Source organism: Pleurodeles waltl, chromosome 4_2, assembly GCF_031143425.1.
Source record: "Pleurodeles waltl isolate 20211129_DDA chromosome 4_2, aPleWal1.hap1.20221129, whole genome shotgun sequence".
NCBI lineage: Eukaryota > Metazoa > Chordata > Amphibia > Caudata > Salamandridae > Pleurodeles > Pleurodeles waltl.
In genome coordinates, this window is record NC_090443.1 from 944,605,277 (window position 1) to 944,630,056 (window position 24,780).

The 24,780-nt window shown below is 43.2% G+C and overlaps 1 protein-coding gene across 2 annotated transcripts in view; it reads right to left on the reverse strand.

The window, feature by feature from the left end:
* LOC138293507 (vitamin D3 hydroxylase-associated protein-like) overlaps positions 1-24,780 on the reverse strand; it is a 283,695-nt gene that overhangs the window by 222,254 nt on the left and 36,661 nt on the right. For both annotated transcript variants that reach the window (XM_069232748.1, XM_069232747.1), the window contains exons 2-3: positions 15,166-15,279; positions 4,337-4,480 (exon numbers count right to left, since the gene is read on the reverse strand). In XM_069232748.1, coding sequence (XP_069088849.1) covers positions 4,337-4,480; positions 15,166-15,279 — 258 coding nt within the window. The remainder of the gene's footprint in view (positions 1-4,336; positions 4,481-15,165; positions 15,280-24,780) is intronic.

Below are 24,780 nucleotides of genomic sequence, written 5' to 3' on the forward strand. Positions count from 1 at the left end.
ATACTTCTTCATAACATTCATTATGAGTTCTAACACATTCAAATTGGCCTTGAGAACTTTTAGAATCCCAAAAGACCTAAGATGTGATCACCTAGATCTGTTCTTCAGGTCCTCTTATTTAGTTTTTAATGTGTGCAAGCTCTTTAGTCAGCGTTATGACAGTGGTGAGTTATCTAGCTGTTGTCCTTGAATCCTAAGAATCAATATTCTAATTCTGTTATCCTTCCCACCACATTCACATGTTTGTTGTCCTGGATCAGAAAGTGTTCCTACCTGGGTTGCTTTGTGGAGTTCGCTTCTCTCTTCTCTGCTATTGGCTCCCTAAATGGAGTCCTGCCACAAGTTAAAATCCTCCAGGAACAAGAATGTAGATATAAGTCAGATGCAGAACTGTTTGCATCCTGCTCCTTAACCACTGACTCTCTGTGGGCTCCCTGTTGATAAGTAGGCAATCTGAAGGATCTTGACAAAGTCAAATAAATCAAATTATCAATGAATTTCAGTGTGCTAGATATTCCACACAGCATCCAGCACCATTAATGGTTGAGGAGTAGTTTCACTCACTACACATCACATGTACAGGAAGTGGGTCTCACGAGTCGCATTGCCCTATTTTCCGCCAGTGTTTTTTGGCACCAAAACAAAGTAATGCACTCCCACACCCATTTGAAATGGTTTCAACAGAAAATAGCTTCTGGAAAAATACTTTACAAAACACATTTTTATCACTTGCAGTAAATCTTCATATTTTTGAAATACTTGACCAAAAAGTAGTCAGCGGCTTCCAGATATAAAGATTTTTCACAACTAGTTCCCGGGCTCTCCGAAGGTCCTTGAATGACCACGGACTGCTCCTCATACACCAGGCCATGGATTAAATAAAAAAACAGATTTCCCTACCTCCAAATGGATCTACTGTCCAGACATCCAAATGTCTAGTCACCACTAGTCTTGCTGTTGGAATTCCAGTCAGATACCACAATTTCTGCACCTTAATCCAAGTCCTTCTAAGCCTTGTGGCAGAGCAAGAGGCCACCTGCCCTTACACATATAGAACATTTTCAGTTACACAAATTCATATGAAGCAGGAGTCACACCCCTGAGTCCCTCACCAAGCAGGCCAGAATCCTTCCATATATATATATATATATATATATATATATATATATATATATGTTACCTTCTTTCTTCTAAGTCCAAAACAGCTTTCTGCTTTGAGAGCTGTTTTAGCAGTTTCTATAGGATAATTCAACAGTGACTGGCAGATATCCCAAAGTGAAGCCCACAATGATGTGTTCTCCAATTTATAAATATGGAAGAGCGAACCTTTGTCTGGGTTTCTCTTTCTCTCACTTCCAACTCCTCCTTATGCTTATTTCTTTCAGCCTTTTATGACATTGTGCGTTGGAATAAGTGGACCTATTCAGTGCTACCTCATTACATAATGATCTTTAGTGTTACATTGTGTCATTCAGAGCTAATCTGTGCTATAGTGTTGTGTTATGTTGTGTCAGCCTGTGCTAGTCTGTGCTATGTTAGGGTATGATGTGTTGTCCTGTCCTGTGCTATGCTGTGTTATGTTATAGGTGTGGTATTTTGTCATTGTGCATTGCTATGTTCCATTTTATGGTTTGCTGTTTTATGTTATGTCCTCCTAATATATTCTCTGTTATGTTATGTCTTGCTGTGATATTCTCCGCTATGTTATCATGCATTATGTTTTATGCCATGCTGTGCTGTGCTGTGTTGTTAGGCTGTGTTGTGTTGAGTTATGTCATGCTATGCTGTTTATATTAGGGTGCACTGTATTGTGCTATGTACAGCTATGTAATGGTGGGATACATTATGGTGTGTTAAATAGTGCTGGGCTATTTATGTTGTGGTGCATTATGCTAAGTTTGACCGTAGAGTGCTATATTGTGTTACGTAATACTGTTATCTTACATCATGTTGTGCTATATTGTGTATGTTATGATGTGATGTGTTAAGTTGTTTTATGCAGTGATATGCTAGGTATACCTGGGAGTACTGTGCATCATGCTGTGCTTTACCTTAAGATGTGCTATGTTGTGTCATTGCATCAGGTAGGTTAAAACATTAATGAACAAACAGTGGCTTTCCATAAAAGGTACATGTTGTGTCGCATATAACTATATTCAAAATAATCTGGGCATTACGGACACTCCATCTAAGCAATGGCAAAACAGGAAATCACGTGAAGGCCAATTACTCAATAGGCTGACCCTTAGCTCACTTTCTCTCTTTATACTTATTGTACTTAAAAAAAAAACACACTGATGGCATGAGGTAGTGAAGACATTTAATGCTGTCTGTAGCTAGCCCTAAAAATGGAGGGGGTAAGAAATTCCTTCCAAGTCCCTATGTCGGTTTTAATAATTTTATTAGTGACCCATTGGGCTAAAAAGTCCAAGTAGACCATCAAATATTCTCGCAAAATCATGGCCAAATTCATTTTTTTGGGGACCGATAATAGATCGTAATCATTTTAATTATGGAATGACTTTTCATATTTTCCTCACAGATATAGCACTAAGTAATTCCTGTTTTCATTCATCTGCAGAATGATTGACAATAGCCTTATTTTCTCTTTGGAGTACCTGTGCTTGACAAAACCACTCATTTGTTCTAAACGTAGATAAAAGCGTTTCTAAAGGATCGTAAAAGTAACACTGTTCAAGGAGTCGGACCTCCAGCTCCCACACAATTGTCTCTTTTTTGTTATGTCTATTGATTCCCAGTTTTGAATGATGACACATTCACCTCAAGTAACATTTTTTTCTTTGATAAAATGTAACAAAAGCTTATCTTTGTGGCCATTCAAGGGAGTGTTTCTGCATTCAGGACTAAGCAGGCTATGATTACAATGGATTAGTTGAAGATTTTCTTTGAAATAGCCCCACACATCAATATAGGACTAAAGTTGTAACCTGACACAAACATTTCTGAATAGGGATGATACAGAAGCCACTTTGAATCAGGTTCTCTGTGATTTCCTTCAAATTAACAAGGCTGAGAACTACCTTAAGTCATTGCAGCACACAGTGGTCTATTGGCATGTCTCTTACAAAAACAAGCAATAGGGATTAAAGGTAATTTGAGGAATCAGGTCTGAATCCCAGTGTCTACTTTGCTCCACCATACTGATGGTCCTTCGCCTGTCAAATTTAGAGTTGCCCGCCAGCTATGAGAAAAACTCCAAACATTGGCAGGAACCACCATCACACTGATTCGATTCCTCTCAATGTATTAAATGTTATTTTGATGCTTTTGTTTAAAAAATAAATAAATCCCAAAGTGAGTATTCATATTTTGTATTTGAAAAAGTAAAATCCAGTAACCCCCCACCCCCTATGATGTGGGGGTCATTTAAATGTTTTTACTGTGCCTTACCCCACATTTTTCATGGTAGCAAGGGAAAGTAAAAACTGGCCGTTGGCTAGTCCACTTTAAATCGGGTGGGCGGTCAAATGGCCAAACCTCCAATAGCCATGCTCTGTAGGACTGTCAGAGAAGTATGATCCCATCACTGGCATACTTAAGGGCCACCCGTCTGTAAATCAGGTGGGTGGACATTCAGTTTAGATGCTCATGGAAAGGGCTCTGAGCAACTGAGCCAAATTCACACTATAAACATCATCTTTCATATGTTTAAAACCCGAAGACAAGCTGGTTGCCACAATTATAAAAAGTATTTACAGCTGAATAGGCATTAACACATACTTGTAGTGCCTACCAATTTTAACAGCTTTAATAAACAACAAATTGATCATCAGTACCTACATTATTAAAACATGTTTTAGCTCTTGCGAGATCTGTGACTAAATATTAATGAATATATCTGTGAAGCCTCACTTTTAGGTTACAGTACATTTCTGGGATGCACTTCCTTCTTGTAGAAAAGGATGTGTTGAATGATTGACAAAATGTGACTTATCCAAGACTGGTCATCACGCAATAAGTCCCTGATTACAAGTTGTTCAATGCAGGGGCTCCTGAAAGTCCCCATGCTGGGATCTTTAATTCCGGCTATAATTCCCCCCTTCGCCGTGCAGTTAAAACTTTGTGTGTCCGAAAGGGGGACTAACATGCTAAGCCCAGAAACCTGGTCCCTGTGTTGCATGATTTGTCCTGATTCTAGGGCTGTTTACGTACAAATATTCCTCCTGTTTGACCCAGGATTCATTTTTGTGCAAAAACATAAGAGAATACACTGGGTGTCAATCAAGGTTAAGCAAGGTGGCATCTTGTACATGGATACCACACTACCGAACTCATCACCAGGCACTAAGAGGGATATTGCAAGAAAATAAATCACCTTGTAGCCATAGTGCTCCTTGATGCTGACCGGTACTCCATACAGAAGTCCTTTGGCTCTTTCTTTCTTCATCTCCTTCAGCTGCGCCTCACACTCAGGAATGAAACCAGCCAAGCAGTTGACTTGCTTGTGAACTTCCAGTGCCTGAAACATGAAAATGGATAGCCAAGGCTCCTATCATTAGTGGCTTGATACCTTTACTCCTTTTTTGCTCCAATATGATTAATATATTATGCAGGCACACCCATGTTTCGCATAAAATAGCATGCACAACTAAGAGTTTGTTTAATCTGTGGGAACTGTCAGTGGGCAGTTATGTGACTCACCAAATGCAATGTTATATTCAGCCATATAGTACTGCAGACAACTGTGCCCTACTACCACTCTGCATTTTTATTGGCAACTACCCACTCCATTTCTACCCACTCCATTAGGATCACTAACAGAATATCTGAAACTAAAATATAGTGTGGATAGAATATTGTGCCAAAAATATTGAGGACTAAAATATCGAGAAGGTAACTGAAAATAGGTAAGTCTAGATTAAGAGCCTGATTTAGATTTTAGTGGATGAGCTACTTCGTCACAACCGTGGCGGGTATCCCATCTACCAATATCTAAATCCCATTATACTTTATGTGATTTAGACATTGGCCGATGGGATATCCGTCGTGATGGGGTAACTCGTCTGCGGATATCTAAATCAGGCCCTTACTTTTCTTAACTCCACATCTAGATGCATTGAAGTTATGTATATCATCAAGATACATGTATATGGAGTTATATATAGTTAAGCCTTGCTTCCCTTAGAAACATACCTTCACAATATTTTTGTCCTCGATATTCTTGACACAATATTTTGTCTGCACTGTATTTTTTCTCTGATATTTTGTATAAACACTGGAGATTCATAGCTAGTGGTTAAAGCCCACATATTTCTACACTTTCTTCTCTTATCCGCTGTTTGTGAAGATCCCAGTGTGCAAATTATGAATTTGATTGTTCTCTTACAAAATGTGCCTGCACTGGAAACGTTGCTGCTGTAGAAGGCAGATTTAGAAACATTCTCTTTCCTGTCAGAAGGCTGCATATGTTCATGAAAATGTTTTCACCTCTGCTCCTATAAACTTAAAACTTAAACTTCACACTTGTATAGCGCACTACTCACCTGTTAGGGTCTCAAGGTGCTGTACGCATACCGCTATGGAACCCCTCCTGGTTTTCCCTGTGAGGCACCCACTCCTGGTCAACCCCCAGGGTGAAGCCAGGCATCCAAGCGCTGTCAGGGCCGTTGTGGAGATTAAGCAAGCTACTGCCCAGAGTTACAGAGTGGGACCCATTGGTTAGATGAGGCACCGAGGCGAGAATTATCTGGTCCAAGGGAATTGAGCCCAAGACCTGCCAAGGAAGGAATTGAACACTGGTCCCGGTCCAGATCTCTGCATGAGGGTCTGCCGCTCTAACCATTGTGCCACACTTATCTACCTTGATGACCTATGAGGTCATAAATGCCCCAAAAAATTACTTTCCATAACTTCCTATTATATATTTATAGTGAGTCGTTCCCCCGCCTTTGAAACATTGTTTAAGTCTCTATCTGGAGCCCCTATCCTCTGGAACGCAACTCCTGGGGCTTTGCTCTTCCTAGCTTTTAGGATTGTGAGTTATACGAGTGAATGTATAAGGCTGACAAATTCTGTTATGAACGTCTCTGTTTTTCATATGTTTAACAATCAATGTTTGCCTTACATTGCTCTCCCAGCATTTCCTCTTTTCCTACCCTCTTTTCCCTGGTTCCAATAAATCAGATTTTCTGCACTGATTTTGTTCTTGCCATGCAGGTTTATTAGGCTTCTGGAGGCAGAAGGGCTGTCTGCTTACATTCCTTGCATACTTGGCTGTGAGAGTTTCCCAGGCTAGCCATAGATGTTAACAAATGGGTCCTTTACAGACCTTACTCATAGTACTGGAACATTTCAGAGGATATTACATACCTGCAGAGCATAACGTGGAATTTTGATCAATAGCTTAAATATTTTCCAAAGTTAAGTTTACCTATTTTTTAGAACTACTGGAGCCAGTTCATGTGGTTGTGTTCCAAAACGGATAGCATCGGAAGGACATCATCTTCAATGGGCCCTACTTTTCCAGTCACTCAACAGAGTATTGTGCATATGACACCACCAGAGAACTTTTTGAGTAGTGCCCAAAACTTGTCAGAATGTATTTCCCAACCTCAATTACATTTTAAAAGAAGGCAAATTGTGCAAGATCTTTTGACACTGCAAGAGGGTAATTAACAATTGGTTCCTTATGCCACCACTTTCCATAGATGTTGGCTGAGGCAGTGTAGGTGGATGAAGCAGCAGCCACCACATTCTAAAATGCCCTATGGGATGAACCAAAGAATATAGGGCCTCATTCACAAAAGGCCTGCACCGCTGGAGCATCACTTTGTATTGACACTCCGGTGGCTCAGGCCTCTCAATCCTATCTATGAGGCGACGCAAAACCACCCTGCGTGGCTTTGCATGGCCTCATAGATATGGAGTAGGACAACGCAGTGCAAAGCGCTGCCGTGCCTTACTCTACGTCAAGGGGGAATTCCATGGGCTTTCCAGTGGGTTTTCCCATGCAAAGCCCATGAGTTTTGACACATTCGCAGATTTACAAGAATGTGCAAACCTGAGAATGCATCAACACTGTGCTCCTCCCTAGGGGAGGCTAAAGTATTTCTCCTTGTGTTTTCCCTCTTTCTATGTGTGCTACATTCTGCAGCAAGTATAGAAGGAGGAAAATGCCTCCATTTATTGTTTTTGTGCAGGAAGGTGTTCCTTCCTGCACAAAAGCAATTGTTCAAACAACGCAGACACCCTTGCACCATGGTGCAAGGGTGTCTGCATTGGTGCTCGGCAGCAATTTCTGCGAGGGTGCTGGCTGAAAGAACAGGAATGCACTGATTCACGTAAATGGGCTAGGGCAGCAGACCTAAAAGGTTTGCGGCGATGCCCTACGCCAAATGTTTGCAAATGAGGCCCATAGCGACTACAGTGGTTGATGGGCCCACTACCACACTGAGATCTGGAAAATTAGCAACTTGTAAATCGATTGTTTTGTGGAGAGAAATATGTATTCCTAAGCCCTGTTTCTGATCCCAAATCATGGATCATCCACGGCGGATCCAACACAATTAGGAGCAGATAGGAAGAAATGAACTGTTGCAGAAAGGATCGTAGAAAGAAAGAAAGAAAACAAATGCATGTATTGTGGTCAAAAGGACAACTTTCTAAAGCTGTGTCCTCAACTGTCTGAAAACCCTAGCATCCAAGCAGAAAAAAACTTTTATTTCTCTTCTGCTCAATTAGTTCAGTAGCTCCTAACATTCGGCGTCGACGCCCCACTGCTAGACATGGTAAATTCTTGTAAGCAAGAAGCTATAGAACAATCTGCAGTTCCCTTGGACTATGAGTAGTTTTTGGATATGTTTTGTTGTGAAAGGAGTACTGATACTCTACAGTTTTACTTTCCCCTCCCCACGTATGCTCTGTATTTGTGATATCAGCTTGTTTTCGAATGGAACTCAACAAACTTATAGGCGCTATAACAAACTAAAACAAATGTTTGTCTTGAACCTGATATGAGTTGAGGAAATTTGGGGGGGGGGTATTTTTTTTAATGATATTCTTGGACAGGATGGATCATCACATAACCATTAAGTGAATACTCGTTATGAAGTGCATTACAAATGAATACATGGTAGCACGAGCAATTTAGCTTACACTCATCACATCTCAATGGCAATTTGGCTCAGTGAGCTAGGCACTAATAATTTACATTTCTGTACTCTTTCACCCTGAGGTCAGTATACGAGAGAACCAGTACATTTGGTAATGTTAATACTTATTGTTTACACCGCTTGGGTCAGCACAATCACAGTATTAGGAGCTATATAAAATACGTAGTGCATAGGGTACACCAGGACTGGCCAGGGGGGGCCTGCACTGCCCATGCCTCCCTGGGGCCCCCTGCACCCCTTCTCCTTCAGCCCACCGCCATGAAATCGCTGGCGGAGAAGCGGGTCGTAATCCTCAGGGCAGAGCTGCCCTGGTGGAATAGGACCGCCAGCACTGCCAGGCTGACGCCGCAGTCGTAATATGGTGCTCGGACCACAACCGCCAGGATCGTAATGAGGCCCTACGTCTTATGTTAAAAGAGTTGTTTATCTGGAGAGAAAATACCTCTTCCGCTTTGAAATACACTATTTTTTCTTAATAAAGACAAAATATGTGGGGAACTTCGACATTCACTCCTGGTGTTGGGTTTGAGGGGCAGGGTCCGTACAATTTTCAGCTACCTGGCCATCTGAGTGTACCATAAATAGCAGCTGTCGTGTTCTGTAATAGGGAAAGGGGTAGCTAGCCAATAAGATCGAAGTATTGCAGCGATAAATGAGCAGAAGAGAGAATGATTGCTGAAAAAGCAGTACAAGTTCTTAAAACTGCTCTGTAACAAATGCTTCACGAGACAGTTTTCCACCAATAGTCATGGAGTGACCATACTGTAGCCTGCCGGATAAGCGCACAAATGCAAGACAAAATAACTTCATGTACAAACATTGCAGCCCTTAATTTCCAGCAAAGAAAGTTTCTAAAAGTTTTAAAAACAGAAATAAAATCATAATTGTAGTTTACAACAAACTGATAATGATATACTGCTTTGAAACTGCGAGTATCAAGAAGACTTAAATCTGAATTCAAGAAAGAAAACTAATTTTGGTGGTGGGGGAGATTTGCAAGAAAGGCATGGTATAGGAACTTTGGCACATATTTATACTTTTTTGTGCCGCATTTGTGTCATTTTTTGATGCAAAAGCAGCGCAAACGTAATTATATTTTGTAGGTTTGCGCCGCTTTTGTGTCAAAAAATGACGCAAATGCGGCCCAAAAAAAGTATCAAGATGTGCCTTAATGTTACGCCTGAGTACATCCAAAATCAGAAGGTTGAGCAAGCAAGCCCCTGGTTTCATTCCATAATAATGTTATACAAGTCTTGTTTCTCTTTCAGTGTGTTTCTTACTAGTGTTACACCACGTATGCAACAGTAACACTTGTAGGGCTGGTGAGTAACCACACAAAGTCCATGCAATGAAGCGCTCTATAAACCTCTTTAACAAGGCAAAATAGCTTAGTGAGATAAATGACTGATGCGGAAAACATGCAAAGATCGGCAGGTCATGAGATTAACCCTGGCAAGGCCGGTGCATCATTAGATCCTTCAAAAGTCAGTAAACTGAGTACTTTAAAAATGGGTACTGGAAACACGTCATTTACAGTGCTTAGAAACAACTTCAGTTTTCAGCAAAAAAAAAGATAGTAACCAGTCTTTGGCGGAGGCAGGGTCTGAGATAGGTGGGAGGTAGGTAAGGCTATATAACGAGGCAAGGAAAAAGTCACTTTTTTTCAACCCAGTAACTTTTAACCACCACGGCAGTCTCAAGAAATACAACACAAGAAAAAAAGCTGGAGTCATGTTACAGAACTGCCTCAGGAGTAGGGCGAGTATTTGTGTCTGCTTCTTCTGCTCTCTGTGCGTTTAGGTATTACAAAGGAGGTAGCAGGTATCTGCATTACAGAATGGCCAGTATATAGACCATCCTGTAATACGTCATGGGTGTGCGTGCCTGTACAATGGAGGTTACAGAAATGGCCACAACCGCTTGTGTAGAGTCTCATGTAATAATAACTGGTTGTATTGGCACAAACCTAATACAAAGCACTGGGAGGCCAGTGTTCTCTCAACTGCAGGAGAGCTGAACCTAATGCCTCTGCTTGCGCACCAAGGCCCAGATTTACTAAAAAGCCACGCAATGCAGCAAGACAACTCACCTAGCACAATGGTGCAAGGGTGCCTGCGTTACAGACAGGAAGGTTTTTGTACGGGAAGCAACACCTTCCTGAACTAAAACAATCTTCAGAGGCATTTTCCTCTTTCTAAGTGTGGTGCAGAATGCCGAGGAAGAGGAAATTACAAGGAGAAATAAAGATATTGTTCCTCGAAGTGCTCTTTCAGGACGTTGAACCACTTTGATGCATTCCCAGGTTTATTATTCTTAGCAATTCTGGGATTGCGCCAAAATCCATGAGGGGATACATGGAAGTACCCACGCTGCAGCTATGGAACACCTTCCCAACACAGAGTAATGCAAGGCAGTGTCTTGCACTGCCTTGCGTTCCTCCAGATTTACTGATCCACACAATATGGCGGCTTTCCGTGGCTTAGCAAATCTGACTTCCGGCCTTGTGTAGCCTTGCATCACCTTATGTTACACAACAGCAATGCAAGCTCTTACTAAATCTGGGCCCAAATTCATATTACAAACACAGGTGCAGGGCAAAAAATCCCTTCAGTAGACACTGCCATTGCGACACATAGGTGGGAAGAACACAGTGCATCCCCTTTGGGTACCATTTGGGAGGTTGAATAGCGGTGTCTGGGATCCCCTTGGAGTTTACCCCCAAAATATGGAGAAATGGTGCAGGCATAAAATGCAACTGCTTGTTGGGGTCTGGAGTTCACCTCCAACTGCATGTGTGTGCGTGTGTTGTGTGTGGTGATGCACTGATACACAGAGTGATGGTTTGAACTGCTATTTCATTGGTCATGCTACCCTTTCTATATCACATGAGGTAACTCAAAGAGAGCATGCCCTTGTCATAGTGTATTTTTAGGTCGAGCTAGGCAGTGCGCAAGTGCTGTCTTTGACATGTTGTAATCTACATCTGTGGGCTTTAACTGCACCAATCTCACGCCTATCACTTTCATCCATTCCTTGGCCTGCCTTTCAAAATTTCCTGATTGCGTAGGAAAATGCTTCACGTTTGTCCTGCTTTCAAGTTGCTTTCTTACTGCCTTCCAGACTGACCCTGTTACATGGGCGATTGCACGATCTGCCATGTAGCTTAATGTGGCGCACTATGGGGCATATTTATACTCTGTTCGCGCCAGATTTGCGCCAAATTTTTTTACGCAAATTTGGTGCAAACTTAACTCCATATTTATACTTTGGCGTTGGACCCATCCAGCGCCAAAGTTATGGAGTTTGAGTCATTTTTTGGACGTGAAAACATACCTTGGGCTAATTATATGCAAGGTAGGCGTTCCTGTGAAAAAATGACTTTAAGGCATCTGCGCCTTATTTATCCTCCCGCGTCATTTTGACGCACAGGAGGGGGCGGGCCTTAAAAAATGGTGCCCAGCCTGATGTGGGCCGTTTTTAACGCCTGGGTTAGGGCAGGCGCTAAGGGACCTGTGAGCTCCTTTCCATGGTCTTCAACCATGGAAGCAGTCCACAGGTGCCCTTCCCTGCACCCAGGGACACCCCCTGCCACCCTCACCCACCCCTGGAGGACACCCATGGATGGGGGGACCCATCCCAGGTAAGTACAGGTAAGTAGAGGTAAGTATACTTTTTTTTTTGCCTTTTAAGTGGCAAAGGGGGCCTAACTTGGGCCCCCCTACATGCCACTGTGCCCAATGGCCATACCCAGGGGGCAGGAGTCCCCTGGGCATGGCCATTGGGCAGGGGGGCATGACTCCTGTCTTTGTTAAGACACTAGTCATTTCAATGGGGGTTGTGCGTCAAAAAATGGAGCAAGTCAGGTTAGAGCCAAGGTTTTTGACTCTAACCTGACTTGCACCATTCTTTGACGCACAACCCCCATTCTTCCCTACGCCTGCGCTGGCAGGTTAGAGTCATTTATTTTGTCTCTAACCAGGCCGCAGCGCCGGCTATTGTCATTCAATAAATAAGGCGCCCAGCTTGCGCATTGGAGTGGCGTTACCCGGCGGTAAACTGCGCTGGCGCTGGTTTGTGTAAAAAGTATAAATATAGGCCCATTTTTTTATTTGGCCTAGTTTCTGAATGTTGTGGTCATTCTAAATGCAAGCATCTGACGGCATTTTCATTTTCACCCCACACACAGCATTTATATTTTTGCATAACTCTGCATGACTCAGTGTATGCTCTCAGCTGACGGCATCCTTTCCCCCCACACACGGTGTTTACATTTTTTCGATCGTTGCTGCCCCTCACCCCTCCCCTTCTCAGCAGAAATGATCCGGTTTGCACAGCTGGCAGTCACGTTTTCCCAGCGGAGGGCAATCTCTGATGGAGGTGGGTCGAAACGAAATGTCATATATACCCCTGCAACAACGTTTTTTTTTTTTTTTGCATGATCTGTGAGTTTACAATTTTGCCAAAGTTTCGCCCCAGATTACGTCCCCATGCAGCGGCTGCGACCCATTAAGGACGGCTCTTTATTAAGTGTACAGGCGAAAATGCAGCTTGTTGCGAGATAAAAATTGAGTTTGTTTCTCGCATTCCCACGTGTTTTCTTTGGATGCTGTAAACCTTTTCTTCTTCGTTTTTCATTGGGACATATTTTTCTTTTCCATCAGCTCAGTGGTTAATTTGTGCTTATGTGAAAGCTTTTGCAAATACTTAAGGCTTCAGTGGCAATAGTATTCCAAAGTCATCCGTGTTCACACAGTGTGAAGATTACCTAAACCCACACGAATGTCTAGGGACTGGGTAGCATTTTTAGTCAAAAGCTGGGCATGTTGATGAAAGCCTTTGGAAACATTTAACTGCTTGTTTGTTTTGAGGAATCACGGCTCAACGTCAGGGATGCCAGCTGCTCCCAATGCCAGCTGCTCCCACGGTCACCCTTGACCAGCATTCATCATGCACAAAGAATGTCAGGTTGTGCTCTTCCTGCATAGAACTGCCCTGGGCAGTCTCAGATGTGCATGGTTGCCTTTCCTGCTCTATCTGGCCTGTAAATAGTTAATCCTTCACATTAAATATTTTCTCCAGCCGTCATGTACAGCAAGCAATATTCAGGTGTGAAGTTTGAATATAACTATTTTAATAGACGCCTGTAAGGTCCAGGGAGAAACAACTTTAAAACACCTGGGACACTCGAAGGGGACTAAGAGAAAGAACAGCTGGTCAAAAACTGGAGACTATGGGCCTGATTTAAGAGCCCCTAGCACCTCCTTGTGCCACATTAGCGTCATTGTTTTTGATGCTAATGTGGCCCAACAAGGCCAAAATCGCCACACCAAATTTACAAAGTGGCACAATGCATGCATTGCACCACTTTGTAACCCTTTGCACTACATTATGCCTGCGCCAGGCATAATGTATGCAAAGGGGGCATTCCCCATTAGGAGGACTGAAAATATGACGCAAAGTAATCTAAGAGATTTCTTTGCGTCATTTTTTTCTGCACTTTTAACTCATGCTCAGAGCAGGTGTTAAAAGGCAGGTGTTAAAATGAGGCACACCATTATTTATAATGGGCCTCAATGGTCTTTGCAGGGTTAGTGTCAAAATTTTTTACACTAATCCTGCAAAGCTCCAAACTAGTGTTTATACCTTGCATTGCACCTTCCATGTGAGAGAAGCTTGCATTGTACCTTTCCTGTGAGGGAAGCTTGCATTGTACCTTCTGTGTGAGGGAAGCGTGCATTGTAATTTCTGTGTGTGGGAAGGCTTGCATTGTAACTTCTGTGTGACGGGAGCTTGGATTGTACCTTCTGTGTGAGGAAAGCTCCCACCAGTTTCTAAATAATCTATCTATCTTTATCTTCCTTTCTATCTAGTCTATACAGCTCTCACCCATGTTTTCACGTCACACAATCTCAGTACATTAATACACTCCATACCACACAATTCCACACTGCACAATTCCACAAGTAACAATTAAAATAAAACCACAAATTTCTACTCCACATCACATACATCCCCAACATTCCAATCCAAAACACATACATAAAAGACATTGGGCCAGATGTAGCAAAATGCTAATTTGCGACTTGTAAATTGCGAGTCCCTGTGACTCGCAATTTGCAACTCGCAAATTGGTATGCAGTACGGTGTCTCAGACACCGTCTGCGACTCGCTATGGGGTCGCAATGACCCACCTCATTAATATTCATGAGGTGGGTCGCTAATTGCGGCCCCATAGCGAGTCTAGGCACTCGCAAACATGGAGGCCTGCTGTCGTCAGCACACCTCCATGTTCATGACTGCTTTCAATAAAGCAGTTTTTTTTTTTTTAAGTGTAGCCCGTTTTCCTTAAAGGAAAACGAGCTGCACTTAAAAAAAAAAACGAAACCTTTAGTTTCGGTTTTTTTTCAGGGCAGGTAGTGGTCCCTTGGACCACTACCTACCCTGAAAAAATATTTGTGGGTCCATTCACAAAGTGGAAGGGGTCCCATAGGGACCCCTTCCAATTTGCGAGTGGGTTACCATCCACTTGAAGTGGATGGTAACTGCGACACCATTTGCGACCGCATATGCGGTCGCAAATGGTATTGCATACCACTCAGAATCACAATTAGGAAGGGAACACCCCTTCCTATTTGCGATTCTGAAATGCATATTGCGAGTCAGTACCGACTCGCAATATGCATTTCTGCACTGGGAAACGCGAATAGCGAGTCGCAAACGGCAATTTTTGCAGTTTGCGACTCGCTATTTGTTTCCTGCATCTGGCCCATTGTCATTTACAATGCCAATAGCTCTAACCCTCGCAAATGCGAGACCTATTGCAGTGCAAATTCTTTTTTCTGTAATTGGGCACATGGTCCCAGTTTGGACTGGACACCCCACGTGAGGGTGCACATCGCAACAAACTGAACCTGGTAACGAGGTGGTACGAAAGGAGCCCACACACACATATCTGGAATTGAGGACATCACGGTCAACGTCAGCACACACTTTCAAGTCTTTTTGTAATTTGCCAATTCATAATTTACTTTACCTTTCCAATATAGGCGTAAAGCGCAGTGTCTGGAGTGATTGAGCCTCCCCGAAGCTTTGCTGCTAGTTCCACAAGTGGCATAGACACGATGTCATCGGTGTTGATCTTTCCATTCTGCAAGAAAATGACAAGAATGTTAAATCTAATTCCTGCACCTATAACACTTTCTTATCTGTACCTTTGTGTAGCTAATTTCAGACAGAAACAAGCATCGGCAAAGCCAACATGTCTGGAATGCATTATCAATTATAAGTCAGACCTACTGGCTTTACTGAGGCCAAAATGATATATACAAATACAGACATGGGAAGCGAAAGTTATTGGGCAGCAAAGGTATTGACAGAGATGTATGGCCAGGAAGTATGAGCTAGGAGAGGTGCTGCAGCTTAGAGATCTAGGGTCACAGTGCATAATGCTGCAAGAAGAGCTGTCCGGAAGAGCAATGAGCTCATTGGATGCTAGAAGAGGTATGAACAAGGAGAGGTGCAGGCTGGGAGAGATGCAGGCATGAAGAAATATGGGCAAGGAGAGGTGAAGGCAAGAGATGTGTGAAGAGGAAAAGGTGCAAGCAGGGAGCGGCCTATGGTTAAGTGTGTGATGGATAAATTGTCTACCAGAGGTAGAGGAAGGGAAAGATGAGGCAGGGAGAGGTATGGAGAGGACGAGGTGCAAGCAGGGACTGGTGTAGACACGGAGATGTATGGATGGCAGAGGTGCTGTCCACGAGAGACAGAAGGGAGGGAAAGACGTAGGCAGCGAGAGGTGTGAACAAGCAGAGTTGTGGGAGGAGAGGTGCGAAGCCGCGTGCAGGCTGTGAGAAGTGTGGATATGAGGAGGTAGGGGCAGGGAGAGCACGGACCCACAGAGGTACAGGCAAGAAGTTGAGCAGGTGCGATTTAGGTGCAGGCAGGTACCGTTTCTGAGATGGTAAGACACAGAAAAGGACAGAAGTGGGTAGAGAGATACTGGCAGGGAGAGGTATCGGCACAGAGACGTATGGGCAGGGAGGGCTACGGGGAGTGCTAGAGAGAGGGTGCGTTGCAGATATTGGGTAGTAGGCAGACAGGGATGGAGGCTGGCACCAGGAAGTAGGGACGGGAAGAGGGTTAGCAGGAAGGGGTAGCGATATGGAGAGGTACTATTTAGAAGGTGAGGAATCAACCAGGGGTGTGGGCATGAAGAGGTAAAGGGACGAATGTGGTTGGGGAAATGAGCAGGGATGAGAGGCGAGGCTGGGAGGGGAGGGGAGAGTAGGCAGGAACAGGTACACGATGAGGCGCAGATAGATACAGGTGTAGAATAGGTACAGTTTACAGAGGAGGCTGGGACAGAACGACTTCAGATATAGGGGTAGAATGGGTGCCACTGGAAGAGGAGGCAGTGACAAGTACAGGATGAGGTGCACATAGATACAAGTGTAGAAGAGGTACAGATTACAGAGGAGTAAGGGACAGGTACCGGATGAGATGCAGATAGATAAAAGTGTAGAATAGGTACATCATCAGAGGAGGCAGGGACAAGTACAGGATGAGCTGCAGATATAGGTGCAGAATGGATACCACTGTGAGAGGAGGCAGTGACATTCACATGATGAGGTGCAGATAGATACATGTGTACAATAGGTACAGTTTACAGTGGACGCAGGGACAGGTATGGGATGACTTCAGATATAGGTGCAGAATGGACACACTGTGAGAGGAGGCAGGGACATTCACAGGTTGAGTTGCAGATAGATACAAGTGTACAATAGGTACAGTTTACAGTGGAGGCAGGCATAGGTACGGGAGGACTTCAGATATAGGTGCAGAATGGGTACCACTATGAAAGGAGGCAGGGACAAGTACGGAATGAGGTGCAGATAGATACATGTGTACAATAGGTACAGTTTACAGTGGAGGCAGGGACAGGTACGGGATGACTTCAGATATAGGTGCAGAATGGCAACCACTGTGAGAGGAGGCAGGAACAGGTACAAGATGAGGTGCAGGTAGATAAAGGTGTAGAATAGGTACAGCTTACAGAGGAGGCAGGGCCAGCTACAGGATGAGCTGCAGATATAGGTGCAGAAGGGGTATCATGGACATTGGAGGCAGTGACAGGTACAGGATGAGTGATGAGAGAAACAGGTGCATAATGGGTACGGCTGACCAAGGAGGCAGGGACAGGTATCAAATGAGCAGGCGATAGATGCAGGTGTAGAATGGGTACATCTGACAGAGGAGGCAAGGATAGATAGATAAAGGTGCAGAATGGGTACAGCTGGCAGAGGAGGGGGGAAGGTGCCGTTAGAGATGTGGTATGGGAACAGGCTGCCAGAGGTGGTGGAGGGAGAAGTACATGCAGAGAAAAGTACAGGTATGGAAAGGTACGGGCAGGGAAAGGTATGGTTAGAGAAAGGCCAAGGGAAAAATTTAGTGAAAGGGACTTTGCATATAAAAAAAAAAAAAGTAAATAACAAAAAAACCTGGTAAGAATTTGGAGTATTAGGTGAGGGGGTGAAAACCCACCTTAAATAATAATCACAATCCTTGTCAGGGTGAATCACAAAACTCACTAAATAACCTGTGCTTACCCCTCTGGTAGTCTGGCACAAAATCAGAAAGGCTTAACTTGGAAGCAATATGCAGAGTATGCATGCAGCACTCAAACAGTAATAAAATGAAAACACCTCAAAATAGTAATGGTACATTTTAATAATTAAAATGACATGAAAACAAAAATCCAGTAAATAGAGCCAGAGATTTAAATTGTTTTAATGTGAATAGAAAATAGTGCCAAAAAGCACAAAGCAGGAATTAGGGTTATCTGGTCATGTAGACGGAGTCAAAGACAAAGGTGAAGGCCAGTTGTGATGGAGCACAGGTTGGTTACATGGATCTGATTCATCCCTGCAGTAAGTTTACCTTTTCACTTGGAAAATTTCATGGAGAAAAAGTGGCCATCGATAAGTAGGTGGCGGGGCAAACTGCAAGCTGAATCCAACACAGGGCTCAATGATGGCAGGTTGCTGAAGAGTAGAGTCCTGGTGCGGTCATTGACGAAGGCAGAAAAGCTTCAAGCAGGTGAAGTCCGAAGTCTGTGCCCAGGAAAGTCTCAATGTCGACCAGTTGATGCTCAGCATCAGTCCAGTGAAGCCCTCTGAGTTTGGACTTACAAACTTTTCTAGAAGTCAGATCTCCTTCAGCGGGACAAACAAATAGTATGATGCTGACTAGTGATTCGACAATGGCAGCTGTCCCTTCAAGGGTGATCCCGTTGTCTAATAGTTCTCCAGGCAGAAAGTCGGCAAAAAGTTTCTAAGTCCCATTCTTGCAGATTGGGGACAGGAAGATAACACTCTAGCACCAGCCAAGGGTCCAGGACCTGTGGAGTACCACTCTGGGATTAGGACTCACTCCAGCAGGTGCCAATGGCAGGGTCCAAGGCAGGTCTAGTCAGCTAGGTAGTTCCAGGGCAAGGCCTGTGGAAGCTTGTTGCGTCCCTGTAGCTCAAACAGGAGGTCAGCCAACTGATCCTTGGAGACACTTCTGGGCTCCTGGATTCAAGGGAAACAGGTCCTGTCTTCACAGAGCTTTCTGAGAAGAGTACTGGGGTTGTCCCATTTATGCCCTGTGTCACACTGTGGGTGTGCTTGGGGGAAACTCCTTGCCACCCCGTAACCAATGGGTTAAAAGTTCCCAGGGGTGACTCTATCCACTTTTGTAGCGCTGTCAGTGCAGTGCAGAGCATGTTCTAGGACCCACCCCAGCCAAACTGTGTGATGTGCTATTGGTTGCTTCCTGTACTCGAGGAATTGCTGCATGTTGTGGGAAAAGGCATCTGTCCCATTCACCATGCTAGTGGTTGTGAAGCCCACTCCTAGTTGTGAAAACAGGGGTCTAATTAATATTCAGCCATATGCATGTAAGAGGATGTTGCTTCTGTGCTCGTTGTTGGTTTCATCATTCTTTGTTTTAGAGAACTGCATTTCCCAGCTGCCATGGAGAGCAGCCATCATGGGTGTGACCCATGTCAATATAAGCAGTCCTGTCCTTAGTGAGCTGCTCACTATGTTTTGTTTCCTGATGGAGCAGGAGCTTCGATTTCTCCCATGAGTGACAGCAGCTTTCAGATCAGCCCCAGGGTATTTGATCATCACTCTTGGTGTGCGACCGAGTTTCCGAGTTGAAGCTGGGTCCCGTCATTGCACTTGGTGCACAACTGAGTTCCTGAGTTGAAGCTGGCTCCCGCTGCAATCTTGATTTCAGCTCCATATGGCAGAGACAAGCTCATTGTAAGTCATTATTACTGAGGGCAACAAACGTTTGGGAATAGAGTAGCGTTGACTTAGTGTTTAACATATTGGCATTTAGACTTGTCATAGAAGCCTCGGGAATCATGCTCATGTTTATTGTTCTAGAGGCAAAACGTTTTGCTGGCTAAGCATTTCAGTTGGCTTTGAGAATTTCTCAATGTTTTATTTAGTGAGCAGGTATGTTTACTACTGAACCTGCAAGCAGCTATTACAGAGAGCCTGTGATAAATCTCAAGGTATGAGAGGTATCATATCTGCTGATAAACAGAGTGCTTAAGTGGAGACAAGCATATAAAAGACGCAAGACCTTGATAGTCACAAAGGGCCTGATTTAGATCTGGGCAGAGGAGAATACTCAATCACAAATGCGACTGATATCCTGTCTGCCTTATTATGATCCCATTATATCCTATGGGGATCGTAATAGGACGGACGAGATATCCGTCACATTTGTGACAGAGTATTCCCTCTGTCAAGATCTAAATCAGGTCCATAGTCTTTTTGTTGCTGGAAATTAATGTTTGTCTAATAACCTTTCCTTTTCAGATCTCCTTCTTACCAAGTCTCTCCCATACCCTTCCCCTCGCCTGGCCGCTCTAATCCTCAGAGCTGTAATTAGCTTACTGAGTTGGAGCTGCCTGGAGGTGGGCTTTAATCTCATCATGCAGATCCTGAGGAAGACAGCAGTTGTGACAGAATAGTGAACCCGGTCTGTAGGAGGGCTTAAATCATAGACACTTTGGATAACCTCTTAAAGGACAATATGCAAATTCAGAGGGACTTAGCAGAGTCCAAGAATGTCACGGCCGCGCTAGCAAATAATGTAGCACAGTTACAGACTAAGATTGGGAGTGGAGAGACTGGGCCCGCTTGGCAAAATAAACCCTCCCCTTCTGGTTAATCCCAGCCTCGAATATATCCCTAACAGCTCCCACTCAGATACCTCTAGCCACTCCAGAGTGGTTTTCCAGGGATTAGGACAAGGTACAAAATTCCCTCACCCAGATGGAACTACACTTTACAAGTTGCCAAGTGCCATCCCAGATCCACAATCTCGTAATCGTTCCTAACCTCCTGACTGTCAGGAAATGAGGTTACTTGGGCAGTACTATTGCTGTGCAAGACAGTCTATTATTGTACAACTGGAGACAGTCCACTCAAGAATTTGAGAAGGTGTTTGACTGTTGGGCAAATGCATGGGTCTGCTGATCATGAATTACTGGAGCTACGACAATGAAACAAGGACCTGGTGTCAAATTTAGCTCGGTTCAATAGATTTGTAGCAGATACCTCTTGGTCCGAGGAGAAGCGGTCAGCACTGTTTTATCAGGGTTTGAAAGACAACTGAAGAATATTTGAGCACAAATAGATTCACAGCCCAGTACTTGTTCAGATCTCATGAACCTTACTTTACGGTTAGACCATCGTCCTTCAGGAAGAAAGTGGGAAAGAAAGAGACAGAGAAAAAAGTTTGGTGTTTTCATAGGAACAAAGGTCCCTCAGTAACCTTAGAGAATTTTACAGGACCAATAGAAATTGGGACAATCCATCAACCGCTGACGAAGGATGAAAAGGAACTGCTGCACAAAAATGGTCAGTGTTTCTATTGTGGCCTAAAAGGACACTTCCATAAGGAATGTCCAGTGAAACCCTGAAATAAGGCATCATCACCCAAGAAAAGTGGGGCCAGTATAGAAACAGAAACAGGAAACTAGAAAGCCTGACTAGTAATGAAGAGTTACACTTTGGTGTAGTATCTATCTCTTCCTAAGCTATAGACCCTGGTAATCAAGTCCAAACCATGCATTTCTGCATAACACTGGATCCTCACATTACTGATCAAATCCATAAAGTGGTTGTTCTCATTGATTGAGGTGCAACAGGAAACTTTATTGAAGCTCAAACAGCACAACAACTGAAAACCCCTGTGTTAAAAAAGACAACTCCAGACGTGTTGCAAGCTTTAGATGCCAGTGTTTTGTCAGGGGGTCCAGTAAATCTGTAAACTGTAAAAGTTCTATTGGTGTCTTTTGATCAAAGTGACCATGAATGCCATTCAGAAAGCATGACACTTGATGTAATTAAGGCCCACAATACGGATTTATACCAGGAATACCCTGGTTGACGCTTCACAACCCCCTCCTAGATTTGAAAAGAAGGACAGTACAGTTTACTTCCTCCTTCTGTCAGCGTGAATGCATTCACCATCCTACAGTCACAGATCAGGCTCTGCAAATCACCACAGCAGCAAAGAAAGAAACAGAACTACCATCAAAGTACAGTCATTTCATCGATGTGATTGATGTGAATAGTGCAGAACAATCACCACACAAGCCCTATGACTATCATTTGATCGTTTATCCGGAGCAACTATACCAAGTTGTCAAATCTGTGCCTTATCAGATCAAGAAACTCAACATTTGAGAAACTATCTTAATTGTTGTTTTGCCAAAGCGTTAATTTGTCCTTCTAACTGCATTGCCACTCTTCTTTGTTTCCAAAGCCAAAGGGGAACTGAGGCTTTGTATAGACTATAGTGCATCGAAAAAAATCACAGTGAAGAATTGGTGTCCTCTGCCTCTGATACCAGTGCTTTTTGATCAGGTAAAATCAGAAGTCATCTATATGAAGTTGGACTTACGAGGAACATATCACTTGGTGCAAATGTGGGCTCAGGACAAATGTAAGACCGCTTTTAAAACCAGTTATGGCTTGTACAAATACACAGTAATGCACTTTGGACTTTGTAATGCGCCAGATGTGTTTCAGTATTTTCTAAATTATGTTTTATGGGATTATCTGGACTTGTTTGCGATTGGCTATATAGACGACTTACTCATCTATTCAAAAAGTGAAAATAAACATGAGATACATGTAAAAAGATTTTGTTGGCTCTCTTAGAAAATAGCTTTTTTTCAATTTCAGCAAAAGTGAATTCCATGTCACTATTGTGGAATTCTTAGGGGTAATTTTGTCTCTCTTTGAAATACGGATGGTAGAAAGAAAAGTCAAAGCTGTGGCGGAATGGCCTACACCAACATTAGTCAGAGATGTGCAATGTTTCCTTGGTTTTGACAATTTCTACCACTGCTTCATTGATCATTTCTTATGAACAGTGTCCCCAGTCACTAGATTATTGTGAAAAAAAGAACAGTTTATATGGACATGCCAGGCTGAACCAGCATTCTCAACTCAAAAAACAGCCTTTACTACTACTCCAATCCTAGCTCATCCTATTGTAGAAGAACCATTTATAGTAGAAGCAGATGCTTCTGATGCTGCTATTGGCAAAGTACTTTCACAAATGAAATAATTGAAAAGGATAGTAACATCCAGTTACATACATGTCACAAAAGCTTAATGAGGCAGAACAAAATTATGTTATTGCCCAAAAAAGAACTATTAGTTATAAGAGATACCTCTAAGAAATGGCGACATTACCTAAAAGGACCTACGCATGAAATCACCATCTTCACAGAGTACCACAATTTGCAATTCATGAGTTTAGCCTGGCTTCTCACTCCTCAGCAGTTGCGGTAGATACTCTTTTTTGCAGAGTTCGATTTTATAGTGATGTTCACACCAGGAAGTGACAACAGAAAAGCTAATGTATTGTTACAACAACACATACAACAGTACCTACACAGTCTATCATCTCTCCATCTAAGGTCCTTTGTACTTATAGCACAGATGAGTTCTCTGATATCCTGAGAAACCATTTTATCATCACAGTCTGGCAAAAGTGGCTTGGCGAGCATCAAAAAAGGACCAGTAATCAAGCCTTACCCTTGCATGAATCACATCTGTTTTTTTACAAACCACAGAGTTACACCAAACAGTGTTTCAATTGCTTCACACCAAACCAACAGCAGGCCATCCAGGGATTCCAAAGACTGCAGAACATGTACAAAGATATTTCTGCTTGCCAAATTTACATAAAGATATTAAAACCATGGTTGATGAATGCAAAACCTGTGCTAGAAACAAAATAAATTGTTCCAAACCAAAGGGTCTACCAATGCCTATTCCCACTCCAAATAGACCATAGGAACACATTACACTAAATTCCTGGTTGTAGTGGATAGTTTTACCAAGTACGCTCATTTAATCGCTTGTACCAATTTACCAACATCTTGTCTTTAGCTATTTCACTCCTTCACCACACTGTGCGACTACATGGTTTACTGAAGGCGATCCCTCGGATCATGGATCTCAGTTTTCTTCACAGTTTTGACAGGCTTGATGTAAAGCTTTGCCAGTTTCTTCCACATTGTCCACAAGTCACCATCCACAGACAGATGGTCAAACAGAATGTTTTAGGTAGACTCCTAACAGTATCTGTTATGTGGAAGAAGCCATGGGTAACCTTACTTTGGTTGGCTGAAATAGCTTACAGCAGTTCCTATTGTTCTTCTACTGGACATACTCAATTTTTTTGGTTATATGGATACCACCCTAACACACTCCCTATCACCATACCCAGCTTGGTGGATGTCACACCTGCTGTTTCAGATGCATACAACACGCCCAGTAAGGCGGACATCCACGACCATCTAAAATGAACTAAAAAAGCATACAAAAAGCAATACGACAAAAAACACTGTCCTGGCCCGACATACCAACCCAGTGACAAAGTATAGTCATCTACACAACACATCACATTAAAGCATAGGCACATGTTTAATCCTAAATTCATACGTCCGTATTGGGTGAAAAGACAAGTAAATCCAGTCATTTACAAATTGAACTTGCCCATGCTTTATGTAGTCACCACATGCTCCACATCTCACTCCTAAAATTAGCGTGCCAGTACTCTTGTACCCGTCCACACACAGTGTTGGTCCATAGTAAGTGGGAGTATGAAGTTCGAGTAGTGCTAGATTAAAAAATATGCAAAAACGCCCTGGGGTATCTGGTTTCCTGGAAGGGTTAAAGTCCAGAGAATGATTCTTGGGTTCCAGCGCGGCATGTGCAAGCTCCATGCATACTACGGTGTTTTCATCTCCTCCATCCTGACAAGTCGGGCCCGAGAACCTGCTTGAGAGGGGGGAGTACTGTCAGCCCAGCATCGGCATGCGTTCTAAGGCCCACCCAAACCAAACTGTGTGATGTGATACGGGTTGCTTCCTGAGCTCAAGGAGGCACTGTATGTTGTGAGAAAAGGCATATGTCCCATTCAGCATGCTGGTGGTTGCAATGTCCCACCCAGTTGTGAAAACAGGGGTCTAATCATTATTCAGCCATACACATGTAAGAGGGTGTTGCTCCTGTGCTCATTTTTCATTTCAACATTCTTTGTTTTAGCAAACTCCATTTCCCAG